Source organism: Rhinoraja longicauda, chromosome 32 (assembly GCF_053455715.1).
Source record: "Rhinoraja longicauda isolate Sanriku21f chromosome 32, sRhiLon1.1, whole genome shotgun sequence".
NCBI lineage: Eukaryota > Metazoa > Chordata > Chondrichthyes > Rajiformes > Arhynchobatidae > Rhinoraja > Rhinoraja longicauda.
In genome coordinates, this window is record NC_135984.1 from 6,021,953 (window position 1) to 6,036,150 (window position 14,198).

A 14,198-nucleotide genomic window follows, 5' to 3' on the forward strand; every position below is an offset into this window, starting at 1 on the left:
TCTACCTAACTCTCTTTTAAATTCATCCAGTGAATTGTTCTCTACTGCCTTCTGTGGCAGAATGTAGTCAGAATCGAAGCCGGTTCTCTAGCGCTGAACCACTGTGCTGTGCTCTACGGGAGATGGAACATTTTGTCTTGAAAGGAAGAGATTGTACAAAGTAATAGCTCACCTCTCGGTGATATTTGTGCCCACATTTCATCACAAAAAGGCGACTGCTGGTCAATTCTTCCTGGCAAATGACACAAGGATCTTCCTCCTCCTTCTGGGGAGCAAAGTTAGCATTACGCAGGCACCCATAGACCAAGTTACAACATCACATACAGGGCTGGCTCATGCTGATAGACACAAAACGCGAGTCACTCAGCGGGACAGGCAGCATCTCTGGAGAGAAGGAATGGGCGACGTTTCAGGTCGAGACCCTTCTTCAGACTGAGAGTCGGGGAGAGGGAGATACAGACATGGATGGGTAAGGTTTAAAAATGAGAGATCAAAGGGGACGAAGTTTAAGGAAAATGTAGAATAGATTATTGTTAGCTAGGAGAAGCACCTGAAGATAAACTTTAATCAGGAGGACAGTCTGACAGGTTGGAGAACTAGGATGGGGGCAGGATGGAGAGAGTGGGAATGCAAGGATTACGAGGTTAGAATGCCTTCCCATGGATAATTCCTGAGCGGTAGACCCACTGAGTTACTCCGACATTTTGTGTCGATCTTCAGTGTGAACCACTGTCTGAAGTTCTGTCCTGCACATCACGCCCGCACCAATGCAAAATCTCCTCAAGTACAACTTTTCATTGTACCTCGGTGCAGGTGGCAATGAACTAAACTGAAATTGGTAGTATACTGTCCCTCTCTTCCCCTCCCCCTTCCCAGATCTCCCTCTATCTTCCTGTCTCCACCTGTATCCTTCCTTCGTCCCGCCCCCCTGACATCAGTCTGCAGAAGGGTCTCGACCCGAAACGTCACCCATTCCTTCTCTCCTGAGATGCTGCCTGACCCGCTGAGTTACTCCAGCATTTTGTGAATAAACTGAAACTGGCCCTCATTTGATGGAGTCAGCACTTGCCCATTACTGGTCCGAGACATTGGGTGGATTTACCTTGCTGGCCTGCAACGCAACACGTCCTCTCACTTCTGCTCAGTTACAGGAAACCCCAGACTGAGCAAGGAGACCCGACAGGTCGGCACGAAACGCTGGAGTAACTCAGCGGGTCAGGCGGCATCTCAGGAGAGAAGGAATGGGCGACGTTTCGGGTCGAGACCCTTCTTCAGACTGATGTCAGGGGAGGGGGTTCGAACCGCCGCGTTAAACGGGTCATTAATCCCGAACGACTCACGTGGGGTTCCCGTGGGATGGACCTCCAGGTGCCCAGTGATGTGGCTGGGTTGGTCGGCAGGTTGGCAAAGTCCAGATTTACATTCTGCGGGCGGAAGAAGAGACACAAAACTTTGAACTGTGCGGGGCGTGGAGGAGCCCAATGGGTGGCACATCATCAGGGCAAGAGGGAGGACCTTTGAGAGTCAGAACTCTGTGTCAAAACTCAGTGGCACGGCGGCAGGGCTGCTGCCTCACAGCGCCAAAGACACAGGTTTGATCCCGACCAAGGGTACTGTAAACCTGTACGTCTGAGTCCAGAACCAGCGGCCACAGTTTAAGAATAAGGGGTAGGCCATTTAGATGGTGATGAGGAAAAACTTTTTCAGTCAGAGAGTTGTGAATCTGTGGAATTCTCTGCCTCAGAAGGCAGTGGAGGCCAATTCTCTGAATGCATTCAAGAGAGAGCTGGATAGAGCTCTCAAGGATAGCGGAGTCGGGGGGGTATGGGGAGAAGGCAGGAACGGGGTACTGATTGAGAATGATCAGCCATGATTACATTGAATGGTGGTGCTGGCTCGAAGGGCCGAATGGCCTACTCCTGCACCTATTGCCTTTGGAGTGTGGGAGGAAACAGGGAGCTCCCGGAGAAAACCCATGCAGGTCACGGGGTGAACCGACAGACTCCGTAAAGACAGCACCCGTGGTCAGGATCAACCCTGGGTCTCTGGGGCTGTCAGGCAGCAGCTTTACCGCTGCACCACCATGTCTCTTTGTATCCTCTCTGGACAGGCAAGATCCTAGAGTGCTGGAGAGTGGCCATTGTAGTTCCTTTGTTTAAGGGAAATAAAGAAAATCCAGGGAATTATAGGGCAGTGAGGCTCACATCAATATGAGCGGCACGGTGGCGCAGCGGTAGAGTTGCTGCCTTACAGGGAATGCAGCGCCGGAGACCCGGGTTCAGTCCCGACTACGGGTGCCGTCTGTACGGAGTTTGTACGTTCTCCCCGTGACCTGCGTGGGTTTTCTCCGGATGCTTCAGTTTCCTCCCACACTCCAAAGATGTGCGGTTTTGCAAGTTAATTGGCTTGGTAACATTTTTTAATTGTCCCTAGAGTGTGTAGGATGGTGTTAGTGTGCGGGGATCGCTGGGCGGCACGGGCGCGGTGGGCCGAAGGGCCTGTTTCCGCACTGCATCCCTAAAAACTAAAGTAAATTAACCTGGTCGCCACGGCAACCCCCTCTTCATTCTCTCTCGTCTCAACCAAGGTGAGGCTCAGATATATTGAATTATTTGCAAGGTGATGGGGCAGCCACACGATTGATAAAGGGAGCGGGACTTTACACTCACCACGAGGTGCGGCTGTTGGCTCTTGATAAGAACTGAGACCTGACTGATGATCTGTTCAAAGGACAGCCCGGCCAGCGAGTTGTTGTTCATCGTGCGCACGTGCCGGAGAAAGACGATCATCGTGTCCCTGCAGAGACACCACGGGAGGTTAGACAACGCAATCCCAATCCAACGCACCCGCCACAGCTCACGGGTGTCGAACCCACCAAACCCCAACACCAACACAAGCAACACCAGCAGACAGGACGGTGATTAAAGCCTACGGAATGCCTGCCCTTCGCAGGTCAGGACACTGAGAATCAATGGCAGGAAGTCAGGACAAATTTTAGGGTGGCACAGTGTTAGAGTTGCTGCCTCACAGCGCCAGAGACCCGGGTTTGATCCCGACTACGGGTGCTGTCTGTACGGAGTTTGTACGTTCTCCCCGTGACCTGTGTGGGCTTTATCCGAGATCTTCGGTTTCCTCCCGCACTCCAAAGACGTACAGGTTTGTAGGTTAATTGGCTCGATAAAATTGTCCCTGGTGTGTGTAGGATAGTTAGTATGCGGGGATCGCTGGTTGACACGGACCTGGTGGGCAGAAGGGCCTGTTTCCGCACTGTATTTTAAAAATTAAACTATTAGAAAAAGTAAACGAAAGGCATGTTGCAGTTTTGTGGGACTTTGATTAGACCACATGAACGATGTAGAGGCTTTGGTGAAGGAAAAAAACTGCAGATGCCGGTTAAAATGGAAGGTAGACACAAAATGCTGGAGTAACTCAGCGGGTCAGGCAGCATCTGTAGAGAGAAGGAATGGGTGACGTTTTGGGTCGAGACCCTTCTTCAGTCTGAAGAAGGGTCTCGACCCGAAACGTCACCCATTCCTTCTCTCCCGAGACGCTGCCTGACCCGCTGAGATACTCCAGCATTTTGTGCCTACCTTAGACGCTATGGTGATTGCAGACGGGTTGCCAGAATGCTACATGGATTAGAGGGTATTAACTATAGGATGGGTTGGACAAACTCGGATTGTTTATCTTGGAGAATCGGAGGATGAGGAGAAACCTGATTGAATATTATAAATGCCAAATGCCCTCTGCACCCATAGTTTAGTTTTGTTTAGGGGTACAGCGCAGAAACAGGCCCTTCTGTTCACCGGGTCCGCGCCGACCAGCGATCCCCGCACTTCAACACTCTCCTGCACACACTGGGGAAAATGTACAATTATGCCAAGCCAGTTAACCTACAAACCTGCACGTCTTTGGAGTGTGGGAGGGAACCGAAGATCTCGGCGAAAAGCCACGCAGGTCACGGGGAGAACGTACAAACTTCGTACAGACGGCGCCCGTAGTCGGGATGGAACCCGGGTCTCCGGCGCTGCAAGCGCTGTAAGGCAGCAACTCTACCGCTGCGCCACCGTGCCGCCCACAACATTGTCTCACATCTGGTGCAGCTCAGGGACCTTCCTGAACTAACCCGGGGTTTTACAAACCTGAATTTGTCATTTCAAGATTACAGATGCTGACAACCGGGCTTCTTAATGACTTATTCAGGATGTGATGGTGATCCTCGCGGCAAGAACACATCGGTAACCTCCTGACGATTACCTGTGGTGCTGTGGGAACAACTCCGTCAGTTTCTCCAGAAGGCGCTCGAGGTGGTTTTGATTGGAGGCCCCTCCTTGGCTGGGGTTCACCGGTCCGACCGACAGTGGCTGTGTGTACAACCCCGGCGACATCGACCTCTGCAACACACATCAGAGCAGAGGTGAAGGGAGAGGCAGCTCTGGGCAACGCAAGGAAGCGTACGCCCTGTGTTAATCTGACCCTCCCAACACGTCCCAGTCACGCCAGTGGCAGGAGGGTGTCATTCGGCCCATCAAGTCTACTCTGCCATTTAATTGTGGCCGGTCTATCTTTCTCTCTCGACCCCATTCACCTGCCTTCTCCCCATAACCCCTGACACCCGCACTGATCAAGAATCTATTTATCTCTGCCTTAAAAGATCAAGATGCTTCGATCCATGGCGTAGCCTACCTGTGTGATTCCAATTTGGTTGTTCAACGGGGCCATTCCCAGAGTAAAGGCCGGTGCTGTGGACGATGTTCCCTGGCTGTTGTTATTCGCTGGGAATCCATTCGATGCCAGAAGCTCCTTTTGTTTTGACATGTAAATAAGCTGAAGAAGAGTTTGCTGTTAACGATATTGCTGAGAAAAAAACTTCATTCATCTGGCAAAGATACAATGCACCTGGCACTTAGGAAGTCCGGCATGTCCCCAACAACTCTCACCAACTTCTACATGCACCGTAGAAAGCATTTTATCGATAAGCATCACAGCTTGGTTTGGGATCAGCTCGTCCAAGACCACAAGAAATTGCAGCGAGTTGTGGACGCAGGCCAGACCATCACACAAACCAACCTCCCTTCCATGGACTCCATCTACACTTCACGCTGGCTCGGCAAGGCCAGCAGCACAATCAAGGACCAGTCTCACCCCGGTCACTCCCTCTCCTCCTCTCTCCCACCAGGCAAGAGGTACAAAGTATCAACACACACACCCCCAGATTCAGCGACAGTTTCTTCCCAGCTGTTATCAGGCAACTGAACCATCCTATCACCAGCTTGAGAGCGGTCCTGACTTACCAGCTACCTCATTGGAGACCCTCGGGCTATCTTTAAAATCAGACTTTACCTCGCACTAAAGGTTATTCCCTTTATCCTGCAACTGTGCACTGTGGAGCGTTTGATTGTAATCATGTTTTGTCTTTCTGCTGACGGGATATCTCACAGCAAAAGCTTTTCACTGCACCTCGGTACGTGACAATAAACGACATATTGTGTGCACGACACACATCAAAGGAACTATTTTATCACACACACATTATACACGATATTTAGTTTATTATTGTACATCTAGTATAATAAGTAATAATATATATATTGTATATTATATATGTATATGCACATAGTACACAATATTTAGTTTATTATTGTATGTCTAGTATATCTATAGTATAATATATATATTATATACGTGTGTATATATAGTACACAATATTTAGTTTAGTTTATAATTGTATGTCTAGTATATATAGCATTATATATATATATTATATGTATATGCACATAGTACACAATATTTAGTTCTGTGTATTGTATGTCTGGTATATATAGTATAATGTATAGATATATTGTATATGTATATACACATAGTACTCAATATTTAGTTTATTTTATTTATGTCTAGTATATATATAGTATAATGTATAGATGTATTATATATGTATATACACATAGTATACAATATTCAGTTTCGTTTATTATTGTATGTCTAATATATAAGGTAATACAATTATGTGTGTGTGTGTGTGTGTGTGTGTCTGTGTGTGTGCGTGTGTGCACGTCTGCGTATGTGTGTGTGCGTGCGTGCGTGTGTCTGTGTCTGTGTGTGTGTGTGTGTGTGCATGTGCGTGCATGTGCGTGTGTGTGTGCATCTGCGTGTGTGCGCGTCTGCGTATGTGTGTGTGCGTGCGTGTGTGTGTGTGCGTGTGTGTGTGCGTGCGTGTGTGTGTGTGCTTGTGAGTGTGTGTGTATAAATACCAACAGTATGAGCATTTCAAACATCCGTTGCCTTGCTTGTAAAGATGCGTTCAGCTTGAGCAGAAGTGCATCCACGTTTGGTGCTGGCTGCCTTACCATGAAGTCTGACTGGGATGGAGGAAGCAGGACTGGAACCTGCGGCATGTTACTCAGCTTTGCTCCGTTCCGTATCAGGTCCATCTGTTCATTGAAGGCACTCTTTAAAACAGAAAGCAGGAAATAAACCGGTCGTCAGTGTGATGGAGGGTCCAGACCCTGAACATCGCCCAGCCATTCCCTCCACAGATGCTACCTGTCCCGCTGAGTTCCTCCAGCACTTTGAGTTACACTCAGGGAATCGCTAAGTTTCAAGAACCATTGAATTTAGAAGGATGAAAGGGGATCTTATTGAAACATATAAAATTCTTAAAGGATAGGACAGGCTAAATGCAGGAAAAAATGTTCCTGATGTTGGGGGAGTCCAGAACCGGGGGTCACAGTTTAAGAATAAGGACTGAGATGAGGAAAACCTTTTTCACCCAGAGAGTTGTAAATCTGTGGAATTCTCTGCCACAGAAGGCAGTGGAGGCCAATTCACTGGATGTTTTCAAAAATCCAGAACAAGGGGTCACAGTTTAAGGATAAGGGGGAAGTCTTTTAGGACCGAGATGAGAAAGTTTGTTTTCACACAGAGTGGTGAATCTGTGGAATTCTCTGCCACAGAAGGTAGTTGAGGCCAGTTCATTGGCTATATTTAAGAGGGAGTTAAATGTGGCCCTTGTGGCTAAAGGGATCAGGGGGTATGGAGAGAAGGCAGGTACGGGATACTGAGTTGGATGATCAGCCATGATCATATTGAATGGCGGTGCAGGCTCGAAGGGCCGAATGGCCTACTCCTGCACCTATTTTCTATGTTTCTATGTCCCAGGGCTGGGGAACACAATCCTTGCGCACACCGAGTTGGCAAGAATGATGTGTAAGAAGGGTCTGCAGATGCTAGTTTACTGAAGATAGAAACAAAATGCTGGAGTAACTCAGTCTGAAGAAGGGTCTCGACCCGAAATTTCTCCATAGATGCTGCCTGGCACAAATGATTGCTAGCTTAAAGACTTCAGTTGGCAGGCGATCACAAGGACTTGATCTTGCCTTCAAACAACGTCTTTACAGATCTGTGCCTAAAAATATAAAGGATTAGATTACTTGTCCGATGCTGGGCTCTGGATTAACAGAATGGGAGAGGTTTGGAAGGCGAGCTTAATTGACAAAAGATTTGGAAAAGTCAGAACATCAAAGGTCTAATTCTGCTCCAATAATTTCTGAACTTCTGACTCGAAATGACTGGAGTGTCACGACCCGAAACATCATCTAATCACGTTCTCCAGAGATGCCGCTGAGTTACTCCAGCACTTTACGTCTTTTTTTCAGATCGTTGTTTCTAGCTGAGAAAATATTACAATGCTGAGAAACTATAATCTTCACTCTGATATCTCTCCCTTCACTTTGTACCAGTGCTTGGCTTGGTTGTATTAATGTATAGTATTACTTGATTTTGAAAGTAAACCAAAGCTTTTCACCCTACCTTGGTACACGTGACAATAAACTAAACTACTTTGGTACACGTGACAATAATGAACCTAAACCATAAAGCCCACAAACTCTGAGCTTGACGTGATGTCCATTGAGCAGCGAAAATCCACATTCATTCCAAATAACAATTTGATTACTTTTCCCCAAGCTGACAGAAACAGAATTAAACAGAAACCAAGCAAGTATTTGGAAGGAGACAGCTACAAAAGGTAATGGTTTAAGAAGGGAAGCTACGTTAGTGAAACGCTCACCACAGTTTGGTGTATTTTTGAGCGGATGTCGGCGATCACCATTTCATACGCCAGCACGGCAGCTTTCACATCAATCTGCAACGCAGGCCCGCTGTGGGAAAGGCAAACACACGGGTCTATTGTGACTCACCCCCGCACCTTCACCACAGTGCTCCCTGTACCAAGGAACGTTGACACACACATATACACGTGCGCACACACACATATACACGTGCGCACACACACATATACACGTGCCCACACAAACATATTCACGTGCGCACACACATATATACACTCGCACACATATATAGACGTGCGTACACACACATATATACACGTGCACACACACACACATATAGACGTGCGCACACACAGATATATACACGCGCGCACACACATATACACGTGCACACACACATATACACGCGACACATATACACGCGCACACACATATACACGTGCACACACATATATACACGTGCACACACATATAGATGTGTGCACACACACATATATACACGTGCGCACACACATATATATACACGCGCACTCACACGCATATATACACGCGCACATATATACACGCGCACACACACACCAAACCTGCAGATGCACACACACATACATGCTCACACATATACACAGACACGCACATGCACACGCACATATACACAGACACGTGTACACAAAGACATGCAAACACAAAAACACACAGCTAAGGCAGTTGCTGCCTCACAGCGCCAGAGACTCGGGTTTGATCCTGACTACAGGTATGGAGTTTGTACGTGCTCCCCGTGATCTGCGTGGGTTTTCTCCGGGTGCTCCGGTTTCCTCCCACACTCCAAGGACGTGCAGGTTTGTAGGTTAATTGGCTTTAGTAAAAATTGTCTATTGTCCCCAGTGTGTGTGTGGGATAGTGCCGGTGTACGTGTGGGGATCGCTGGTCGGCACGGACACGGTGGGTCGAACGGGCTGTTCCTGCTCCGTATCTCTAAAAGTCTAAGTTCAGACTTCAATAAGAGGCACCTTTGGGCCTTGGATAGATTAAAAGGCAACGGGTCTCATAAAAAAGGGTCTACAAAGATCTTTGCTCACCTCACGAGGCTCTGCCTCAGCCCAGCCACCTTGGCATCTCCCTCCATGGCCGCCTGCTCCAGGAAGGCTGTCCCCTTCTCCCGCCTACACTCCAGTACCTGCACCTGAGAGCACAAACCAGGGTCAGTCTGTGCAACGCATTGCCACAGACCGCTGGGGGACAAACGTCAATGGGGATTTTTAAGGCTGAGGTTGATCTCCCCCTCTCTCCCTTCCACTCTCTCGCCCTCCCTCCCTCCCCGTCCCTCTCCCTTCCCCACTCTCTCTCCCCACTCTCTCACTCTCTCTCTCTCTCTCCTCACTCCCTTTCTCTCTCCCTCCCTCTCCCTCATTCTCTCTCCCTCCCCATCCCTCTCCGCCATTCTCTCTCCCTCCCCGTCCCTCTCTCTCTCCCACACTCTCCTTCCTACTCTCTCTCCCCCCCTCCCTTTCTCTCTCCCCCATTCTCTCCCTCCCCTTCTCTCTCCCTCCTCGTCCATCTCTCTCTCCCTCCCCTTCCCTCTCTCTCGCTCCCACCCCGTCTCCCTCTCCCCCACTTTCTCTTTCCCTGTCCCTCTCTCTCTCTCTCCCTCATTCTCCCTCCCTCCCGCACTCTCTCTCCCCATCCCTCCCTCTCTCCCTCCCACATTCTCTCTCCCTCTCCCCTACTCTCTCCCCCCTCCCTCCCTTTCTCTCTCCCTCCCTCTCCCTCACTCTCTCTCCCTCCCCGTCCCTCTCTCTCCCTCCCCGTCTCTCTCCCCCATTCTCTCTCCCTCCCCGTCTCTCTCCCCCATTCTCTCTCCCTCCCCGTCTCTCTCTCCCCCATTCTCCCCCTCTCCCTCCCTCTCCCCCTCCCTCCCCGTCTCCCCCTCTCCCCTCCCCCTCTCCCTCCCCGTCTCTCTCCCCCATTCTCTCTCCCTCCCCGTCTCCCTCTCCCTCTCCCTCCCTCTCCCCCTCCTGCTGCTGCCTGGCCCATGGAGAGTCTCCAGCAGGGAGTGTGTGCGTCTAATATACACTGTGAGCCGTGCAGCATCCGCGTGGTTGAATCAGCGCGGTACCTCTGCGGACATGGCCCGCCGCATGGCCTCGATGAACTCGTCCTTGCTCTTTGCCGACTGCCGCTCCAGCCGGGCCTTCTCCTTCGCCCACTGATCCCTGGGAAACAGAGGAGCAAACGGCTCCAGTCAGTCTGAAGAAGGACCCCCACTTTGTAACGCTGCCCGTCCAGTCCCTTACACAGACGGCCGTGGGTGGACGGAACGAGCTGCCAGAGGAGGTCATTGAGGCCGGGACTGCACTGTTGCAACGTTTAAGAAACATTTGCACGGGTGCATGGATAGGACAGGTTTGGAGGGATATGGGCCAAACGCAGGCAGGTGGGACTAGCGTAGATGGAGCATTTATTCACAAAATGCTGGAGTAACTCAGCAGGTCAGGCAGCATCTCAGGAGAGAAGGAATGGGTGATGTTTCGGGTCGAGACCCTTCTTCAGACTGATGTCAGGGGGGCGGGACAAAGGAAGGATATAGGTGGAGACAGGAAGATAGAGGGAGATCTGGGAAGGGAAGAGAGGGACAGAGGAACTATCTAAAGTTGGAGAAGTCGATGTTCATACCGCTGGGCTGCAAGTTGCCCAGGCGAAATATGAGGCGCTGTTCCTCCAATTTGCGGTGGGCCTCACTATGGCACTGGAGGAGGCCCATGACAGAAAGGTCAGACTGGGAGTGGGAGGGGGAGTTGAAGTGCTCAGCCACCGGGAGATCAGGTTGGTTAAGGCGGACTGAGCGAAGGTGTTGAGCACAGGTGTAGATGGGGCATGTTGGTCGGCATGGGCAAGTTGGGCTGAAGGGCCAGTTACCAGGCTCTATGTGCCTGTATGTTTCATTGAGGTTGCCGTTCATCTGCTACTCACTGGTCCTGCTGGTTTTGACTCTTCTGCTCCTCCAGTTCTTGCACGTGCGCCTTGATCTGCTTCTCCGACCTGTAGAGAGTGATCGCAGTTACAGTCTGTCCAGCTCTAACCTGCCGTCCCCAAGCCCAGTCACCCAGTCACCCAGTCACGGGATCATTACGCCAACACACCGCGGAACTCACTGCCCCAGGCGGCTGTGGAGGCCGAGTGTGGAAGGTGGAGGGGGGACCTCATTGAAACCTACGCCGACAGAGTGGATGTGGAGAGGGTGTTTCCACTGGTGGGGGAGTCCAGGACCAGAGGTCACAGACTCAGAATTAAAGGGCGCTCTTTTAGAAAGGAGGTGAGGAGGAACTTCTTCAGTCAGAGGGTAGTTAATCTGTGGAACTCATTGCCACAGAGGGCTGTGGAGGCCAAGTCAGTGGATATTTTTAAGGCTGAGATAGACAAAATCTTGATTAGAACGGGTGCCAAGGGTTATGGGGAGAAGGCAGGAAAATGGGGTTAGGAGGCAGAGATCAGCCATGATTGAATGGCGGAGTGGACACTAGATGGGTCGAATGGCCTAATTCCACTCCTAGAACTTGTGAACCATGTAAGCCACCAGCACAGGCAGAGGCAGGGTGAACACACACTGGCTTCCATCCCCGACTGGTGGAGAACTCAGCGGGTCAGGCAGCATCTCTCGAGAACATGGAGAGGTGACGTTTTGGTTCAGGACCCTTCTTCAGTCTGAGGAAAGGACCCTTCTTCAGTCTAATGAAGGGTCTCGACCCGAAATGTCCCCTATCCACGTTCTCCTGTCTGAAGTAGAGTCCTGACCCAAAACGTCACCTATCCATGTTCTCCAGAGATGCTGCCTGACCCGCTGAGTTACTCCAGCACCTTGTGTCCTTTGTCTATTAACAGGCACCTGTGGCTCCGTGTTTCGACAAGCTTTAACCTCGTTAGCCATTGGCGGGCTGTGGCATCTATACCGGATGTGGAATGAAGGTTGAGCAAGAAACAAAGTGCTGGGACTCAGCGGGTCGGGCAGCATCTGTGGAGGAAAGGGGGACCCCGACCTGAAACATCGTCTGTCCACTTCCCTGCTTGACCCGCTGAGTTCCTCCAGCACTTTGCGTTTTGTTCTCGGTTCCACCACCTGCAGTTCCTTGTGTCTGTGGTCTGAGTCATCCCACATTGGAAGAGGCATTATTGCTGGATTTCCGCAAAAACTGGTCAGCTGTGTGATGCTGACAGACCATAAGACATGGGAGCAGAAGGAGGCCATTCAGTATTGGCGGCACGGTGGCGCAGCGGTAGAGTTGCTGCCTTACGGCGCCAGAGACCCGGGTTCGATCCTGACTACGGGTGCTGTCTGTACGGAGTCTGTACGTTCTCCCTGTGACTGCGTGGGGTTTCTCCGGAGATCTCCGGTTTCCTCCCAAATTCCAAAGACCTGTAGGTTTGTAGGTTAATTGGCTTTGGTAAGATAGTAAATTGTCCGTGGTGTGTGTGGGACAGTATTAAGGGTGCGGGGACCGCTGGGCGGTACGGACTCGGTGGGACGAAGTGCTGTGTCTCTAAACTAAACTAAAGCCCCTCGAGCCCACGACTGTGCCTGACAGATCAAAGCAGGGGGAAGGTTTTGCGACGTCACGAGTGGGAAGGGTTCAGTCCCGCCAGCCTTCACCATGGAACAGTGGAGGTGTCTCGTAGTGACGGGTAGCAGGTGGGATGTTTTACAGGGAGTGTCTGTTCACACACAGGAGAATGGAGCCTCTCGATGGCCAGTCATCGTGTGACATTGAGGGGGATATACAGAAGGTCATAAGTGACAGGAGTAGAATTAGGCCATTCGGCCCATCAAGTCTACTCCGCCATTCAATCATGGCTGATCCATCTCTCCCTCCTAACCCCATTCTCCTGTCTTCTCCCCATAACCCCTGACACCCGTTCTAAACAAGAATCTGTCTATCTCTGCCTTAAAAGTATCCACTGACTTGGCCTCCACAGCCGTCTGTGGCAAGGAATCCCTCAGATTCACCGCCCTCTGACTAAAGCAGTTTCTTCTCATCAGGTTTGGCCTCTGGGCTCACAGCGGACTGGACTGAAGCCTGTGCTCACGTTCTCAGCAGCTCCTCCGTGCCCTGCAGCGTCTCCTGCAGGCTCTTGATCTGGTTCTGAAGAAGCTTCTTGTCGCCTTCCTGCATTTTCCTCTCATTCTCCGCCTCCTGCTTCAGCTTCTGCATCTCCGCCACTTGCTGCTGCAGAGGGGGGAATAAACACAGAGGGGGCGTGGGTGTGGGGAACGAGCTGCCAGAGGAGGTAGTGGAGGCTGGGACTATCCCAACGTTTAAGAAACACTTTAGACAGGTACATGGATAGGACAGGTTTGGAAGGAGGTGGACCAAACGCAGGCAGGTGAGACTAGTGTAGCTGGGACATGTTGGCCGGTGTGGACAAGTTGGGCTGAAGGGCCTATTTCCACTCTGTATCACTCTATGACTCTAAAACACCTCAGATCGATGCACGTATCACAGGCAAATGTCACAGACACAGGCCCTTCGGCCCCTCTCATGCGTGCCGGCGGTGATGCTCCATCTTAGTTTCAGTTTAGTTTAGAGATACAGCGCCGAAAAAGGCCCTTCGGCCCACTGAGACCGTACTGACCCGCGATCCCCGCACACAAAAAAACACTCTCCTAGACACACTAGGGACAATTTGGATTTATACCAAGCCAATTAACCGACAAACCTGCACGTCTTTGGAGTGTGGGAGGAAACCGAAGATCTCGGAGAAAACCCACGCAGGTCACGGGGAGAACGTACAAACTCCGTACAGACAGCACCCGTAATGGGGATGGAACCCGGGTCTCTGGTGTTGTCAGGCAGCAACTCTACTGCTGCGCCACCGTGCCACCCCTAAATGATCCCACTTGCCCGTATTTGGCCCATATCTCTCAACCCTGTCCTATCCATGTACCTGTCCAAATGCCTTTTAAACGTTGTGATAGTCCCTGCCTCAACTACCTCTTCTGGCAGCTCGTTCCATGCACCATTTGTGTGAAAAAGTTGCCCCTCAGGTTCCCATTAAATCTTTACCCTCTGCCCTTGAACCGGTGTCCTCTGGTTCTTGATTCCCCTAATCCGGGGTAAAAGACTCCGATCTATTCCCCTA

At 50.7% G+C, this 14,198-nt stretch overlaps 1 protein-coding gene across 4 annotated transcripts in view; it reads right to left on the reverse strand.

Annotated features, from left to right (window-relative positions):
* The window catches only part of LOC144608787 (E3 ubiquitin-protein ligase DZIP3-like), a 72,473-nt gene that overhangs the window by 1,098 nt on the left and 57,177 nt on the right, over positions 1-14,198 (reverse strand). For 3 of the 4 annotated variants that reach the window (XM_078426883.1, XM_078426885.1, XM_078426882.1), the window contains exons 27-37: positions 13,146-13,285; positions 11,037-11,105; positions 10,183-10,279; positions 9,146-9,249; positions 8,069-8,159; positions 6,348-6,449; positions 4,687-4,827; positions 4,258-4,394; positions 2,670-2,796; positions 1,341-1,424; positions 173-265 (exon numbers count right to left, since the gene is read on the reverse strand). In XM_078426883.1, the coding sequence (XP_078283009.1) occupies positions 173-265; positions 1,341-1,424; positions 2,670-2,796; positions 4,258-4,394; positions 4,687-4,827; positions 6,348-6,449; positions 8,069-8,159; positions 9,146-9,249; positions 10,183-10,279; positions 11,037-11,105; positions 13,146-13,285 (1,185 nt within the window). The remainder of the gene's footprint in view (positions 1-172; positions 266-1,340; positions 1,425-2,669; positions 2,797-4,257; positions 4,395-4,686; positions 4,828-6,347; positions 6,450-8,068; positions 8,160-9,145; positions 9,250-10,182; positions 10,280-11,036; positions 11,106-13,145; positions 13,286-14,198) is intronic. The other variant, XM_078426884.1, reaches the window with a different exon arrangement.